Below are 6,000 nucleotides of genomic sequence, written 5' to 3'. Positions count from 1 at the left end.
AACCAAAGCAAATATGAGTGAAATTTTGTTCGAATAGGGAGGCATTGGATAACCAAGGTTCCATTGTATACAGGGTGTCCTGTGGGGAAAGTTGCTTACTGACAAAAAATGAAAGATCAGGTCATTCTAAGTCAGAAATGTCCTATAGATAAATGTTTCTAACACCAAGGTTTAGAAGTTGCAGGATATTTAAATATGAATGCATTTTGAGTTGATGAAGGGAAAGGGAAGGTCTGTAATGACGGGCATTGCCATCTTGAGGGTGTTACTTTTAACTCATTCTTGGGTATTTGATTTCTCCAGAATACCTTAAGATTTTTGTAAATGAAGATGTAAATGAAGACCACTATGTTAAAAGAATCTAACCACAATATTTTCCATTTAGAATGACTTGATCTTTTATTTCTGTAAGACTTTCCTCACAGGACACTCTGTATATATATATATATATATATATATATATATATATATATATATATATATATATATATATATATATATATATATATATATATATATATATATATATATATATATAAACACACATGCATATAACCCGCATCAGTAATAATAGAAAAACATGGCGACACATTTTATGAGCTTGTTTGTTCATATAATTATTCATCTGATCACAGAAGACTGTTCTGAGAATTAAATTATTCAACAATATAAAAGGATGATGATGATAAATGTGTTGTCCATTAATTACTCAGTCACTGAAATACAATCTATGTTAAAACCTACAATAAAATTAGCAGGCTACAGTAACTAAAAGATCATACATGCTCACACAGAAATGGTACATAAGACTGAAAATCTCAATGATGTAAAGACTTAAGCAAATTTGAATTTCATATTAATGTAATGGGAAAAGTTTCATGGATATGTCATTCATAATAATCTTAAGAGATAACCAACAAACAACATGCAAAGGTTTGAACACACAATATTGAGTGGTGAAAAGAGGAAGCCTGGGGGAAGGCACACATTTCCTGTACTGTATATATTAACAAACATACACAGTATTGTATACAAAATGATCAATCTTTTTTTATGGTGTAATGCATACACACCACTATTCAAAACTTGTTATAAAACTGCACGTACACAGCAAAATGTACATTAATTATATGTGCACATTATAAAGGTGCACATTGTATTAATGTATTACACAGGTACATACTAGGCAATTACAAAAGATAGCAAACAACAATATGTTTGCAAGGCATAAAAGCAGCAAGTGGTGCTACTTCTGGGCAACGGTAGCATTACTTTGGTACATGGAGGAGTAATAAGACGCTTGTTTGCTCAAGGGATTCAGCTCACCATTTTGGCACTGCAAAAATTGGCACAGGTGAGTAGGCACTTGTCTTGCCCAGAGCTATGTGACCCAATAAACAGGGCCACTAGCACTAGCACCTGGGTCTTGTCCATATTAGCATCAGTTACACAGGCTCACTATATTTGGCACTAGTGATATTTTCTGCAGTCACTGGCACAACACTGGGCAAGGTACATGCACACTTGAGCTATACTAAAAGAAGCCAGGGTTAGTGTGCTCTATGATACAACGTCGGCAATACTTTTTGACTGTCCTGTAGCCCTCAATTGTCACTTGACAATCCTGAATGTTGAGCTGCTGGAGACCACGGCAATAATAAGCTATGTACTGGACACCCCGGTCAGTTATCATGTCACACGATTTCACTGAAAGCTTCTTTAGGTTGGGACAGTGCTCAGATATTAGCTTCATTCCATTATCTGTGACATCACATTTGCCAATATCAAGTGCTCTTAGTCTAGGGCATGATCTGGCCACCATTTCCATTGAGTCATCACTAACAGCCTCACAACCTCGCACATTAAGATAACGCAACTTATAACAATGGCGAGCAATCTGTTTGATGCCAGCATCACTGATCTGGTCACACTTTGCTACACTCAGGTAGCGAAGGTTAGGTCCCAGTTTGGCTAACTCATACATGCCAAAGTCTGTTATTTGGACACAGTCTGAAACGCTCACCTCACGCAGCATGAGGCAGTAGCTGGCCATGTGTTTCACTCCCATATCTGAAATATTTGACATCAGTTAAGTCATGTATGCTTAAGAACATAAATACACACAGAATTCAATAATGTATTTTACCTGCAGAGTCACAACCAATAGGAATGCACTGTAAGCTGTGGATTTAAATAGTGGTAATGGTAAAATATGATAAAGCAGATTGGTAAAAAAATACTCAAGAGGAATGATAAAATACCAATAACCTATTATGGGTATGCATAACAAATAATTCCAACTCAATCAGGTAATAACGTACACTGTGTGCCTGAGTCGTAAAATTATATTTATGACATACGAGATACCTGAGTTTACAGAAAATAGCAAGCATGACTTCAAAATCTCTATTAAATGCATAATGAACATATTTTTGAAATAAGGAAAGAATGAAAAGGATGCACTGTAAAAGAGGATAATTTTACTTTAAAATTTCAAAACAACTCTTCTGGATTCCTTTTATCTCTTTTCCCCTTATGAAAACTTCATCTTCACATTCACTTTCTCTCTCTTCGTAATTGTAACTAATTACAATAATATTTTCTCTGAACTAATGCAGGAAAGATAAAGGTCTACATATACTACAACATTTTTAATGTAAAATGACATTTCTGAATGTGGAAAAATTACTGTATGTCTCTCTATTTACTAATATAACATCTTCCCATGGAGAGTCCTCACACATACACCCACACCAGCAAAAATTTCCTAATAATAGATCAAAATTACAGCTTAGCCCCCAAGTCTCAGTGGAGGTGGATAAACGAGCGATTCTCGCTGATTTACTTAAGTGTATTCATGAAGTCATGTTATCCTCATACATTATGAATTCTCACTTGTCATAAATACATTAAAAAAATTATCTGGAGTATGAAAGAGGACAGTTTTCAAATGGTATAGCTTATGAAATGTAATATATTCATTGATACAACAGATTTTACCTGTGATATTAATACATCTCCTGAGGTAGAGGTGAAGGAGCTGGGGACAGTTCTTTACAATAACCTTGAGGCCTTGATCCTCAAGGGCATAACAGTCTGTCATGTCGAGGTACTGGAGGTACAGCTGGCGAGAATGTAGGGGCTCAGGCTCCACAGTTCCCTGTTGTGTCAGGTGGATACATGTGATCTGATGACAGCCTGTCAAGAAAGAAAGAATGATGGATTCTCACATAGTTACAAGAAATGTTTGAATAATTTGCTATTATGGTTCCATGTTCTGCCAAGTGGATATACATGATCTTATGATGATGCATGAGGTAGGAGTAAACAGATGATTAATGCAAAGGAAGCAAATTGAACTCTTAAATCACATAACTATTTAATCATATAAGTTCACATGCAGTGAGGAGAAATGTACTCATGAAAAATGGTCTTACCTGTGACATCAAGATGTTCTAGATTGACACACTGAGTCACAAGTTCAAATATACCAATATTGGTGACGTTTACACAGCCTTTTATCTCAAGGTGCCGAAGTTCAGGACACCGCCGGCCAATTAGAGACAAGCCTCGATCTGACAATCTTGAACAACTGTTCAGAATTACCTGTTTGGGGATAAGAAAAGTACTTAAAATTTTTTTTAACAATAAAATGAGTATTTTGGTGTAAAATCCATACATTTGTAATCTCACAATATACACACACACACACACACACACAAAGGAAGAGAAAATAGTAAGCAGAATTCAAAGAGAGGAAAAGAGAAAATAGTAAGCAGAATTCAAAGAGAGGAAAAGGAAAAGAACCTGTTGAATAAGTTATTGAAGAAAATGATTGTTGGAGACAGTCAGGTAGTAAACTAAGTGGAAGAATTCCATAGAATTGGGAAATATGAAAAAGAAAAAATGAGACCCATAAGAATAAGATTTGCAACACAGGTACAAGCAGAAGAGATAATTAATGGATCTTGGAGATGAAGAATGCAAGAATGTATGGATGAGATTGAAAGGTTGAAGCAAAAGGAGCTGGTAAATGAGGCTAAACAAAAAAAAGAACAATGAACAGAGGAGAAGAAATTTTTCTGGAGAGTAAGAGATATGAGAATAAAGAAATGGTACATCAAACACTAACTAAAGTATGTTATACTAATGTAAATGGATTAATGTCAACAAAGATGGAATTAAATGAGTTATTAAACAGAATTGCACTGGATGTTACTGTACTATGTGAGACAAAATTGAAAAATGAATGGGGGAACTCCTAACACTGGTGATGATAAATATGATTTATGAATGAAAAATAGAAGTGACAAGGGAGGAGGGGGAGTGATCATTCTGACTAAAAAGTGTGTTAAAGTGAAGAAGGTAATAAAAAGTGAAGACAAGTCTGAAATTCTACAAGTGATGATTAGAAGTGGAAATGGAAGGATAATGAATTATGCAGGAGTGTATGTGCCAACTATGACCAGTGCTTGGGGAAAAGAGGAGCACGAGGAGATGTTGGTAGATGTGTTTAAGGGTCTTGATAGTGATGAAAAGTAGTGATATAGTTATTGTTGGTGATTTTAATTGTAAAGAGATAAATTGGGAGACATTGACAACTACTAGAAGTGAAAACTCATAGAGTAATAGAATTAAACTGGGCAGTGGAAAACTTAATGACTCAATGGGTTGATTTGTAATACCAGATTTAGTGGAAGAGATAAACCATCAAGACTTGATTTAGTGTTTACCAAGGACATGGAAATTATTGAAACTATACACTATGATAGCTCTCTGGATAAAAGTGATCATGTGTTGATAGAATTTAAATTGAAAAATGAAAATGTAATCATTGATGAAAATTATAAGGTGAGAAGATTTAAATGTAGTAAAGCCGACTTTGAAAAATTAAGAAAATACTTTGTTGCCATGGACTGGAAAGACTTTAAAGATGCAGATGTTCAGAAAAAATGGGACATCAGAAAAGTATAGTTTTCCTCACAGAAGTGTGAACAAATGGAATGAACTCAGTGAAGACGCTGTCAATGCCGTAACTATCCATGCTTTTAAGACCAAACTGGATACATATAGAGATGGGATACTATGAGATTACTCCCCTCCCATAAACCACAACTAGGTAAATACAGTGGTGTTGAAAAATACTGAAAGACTGATGAGCACAATTTAGAGCTTGATGGATGACTACCAGAATGAGAAGAGTGGTAAGAGAAGAAAAAATAAAAGTGAAAGGGAGCTCCTCTATAATAGTCTGCGGGCACTAGCAAATGATATGCTGGTAAGATTAACATATGGTAAGTCTTTTGTAGATAATGCACAAGTAATTAAGAATGATAAAAAGCCACGGAGATGGTGAGGCTTATTTAAATGAAATCTGTGAATGGAGAATATGATGGGAAATGGAGGCTGATGTCAGCAAATATTGAGGAATGGAAATGGAAAAAAAGGTGGAAATCTACATACTCTAGAAGGAATATAATACCAAAATATACTGAATGTTGAGAAACATAAGGGTGGCTTCTAGGTCTTTTGATAAAGACATGATGTTAGAATCATTATGGTGATTAGACCAAATATGGAATATTCTGAAGTTGTATGATGACTTCATAACACACACACACACACACACACACACACACAAACAAATGAAAAACAGAATGAATAAAAAAGAAAATGACAACTACAACAGCTCTGCAACTGAAAAAACCTAACTTATGAAGAAAGATCATAAGAAATAAAGGTGTCAACCTTTGAAGAAATGAGAGAGAGAGAGAGAGAGAGAGAGAGAGAGAGAGAGAGAGAGAGAGAGAGAGAGAGAGAGAGAGAGAGAGAGAGAGAGAGAAAATTAATTATACTATATAAAGCAATAAAGTATTGTTTGCAAAGACTGTATTGTTGCAAAGACAAAAACTGGATGGATATTTGAGGGACACAAGAAAAAATAGAGAGGGAAGATGTTTAAATAGTATATGAAACTTACCCCATTAAAGTTTAAATATT

The 6,000-nt window shown here is 34.8% G+C and overlaps 1 protein-coding gene across 1 annotated transcript in view; it reads right to left on the bottom strand.

Annotated features, from left to right (window-relative positions):
* Positions 1 to 587: 587 nt before the first annotated feature.
* The window catches only part of LOC135104837 (F-box/LRR-repeat protein 7-like), a 65,963-nt gene continuing 60,550 nt past the window's right edge, over positions 588 to 6,000 (bottom strand). The window contains exons 4-6 of the mRNA XM_064012506.1: positions 3,438 to 3,606; positions 3,001 to 3,198; positions 588 to 2,070 (exon numbers count right to left, since the gene is read on the bottom strand). Coding sequence (XP_063868576.1) covers positions 1,535 to 2,070; positions 3,001 to 3,198; positions 3,438 to 3,606 — 903 coding nt within the window. The 3' untranslated portion in view covers positions 588 to 1,534. The remainder of the gene's footprint in view (positions 2,071 to 3,000; positions 3,199 to 3,437; positions 3,607 to 6,000) is intronic.

The sequence above is a fragment of the Scylla paramamosain genome, chromosome 1 (genome assembly GCF_035594125.1).
Source record: "Scylla paramamosain isolate STU-SP2022 chromosome 1, ASM3559412v1, whole genome shotgun sequence".
NCBI classification, from domain to species: Eukaryota; Metazoa; Arthropoda; class Malacostraca; order Decapoda; family Portunidae; genus Scylla; species Scylla paramamosain.
Note: the sequence above shows the minus strand (reverse complement) of the source record. Positions and strands in the feature narration are given on the sequence as shown.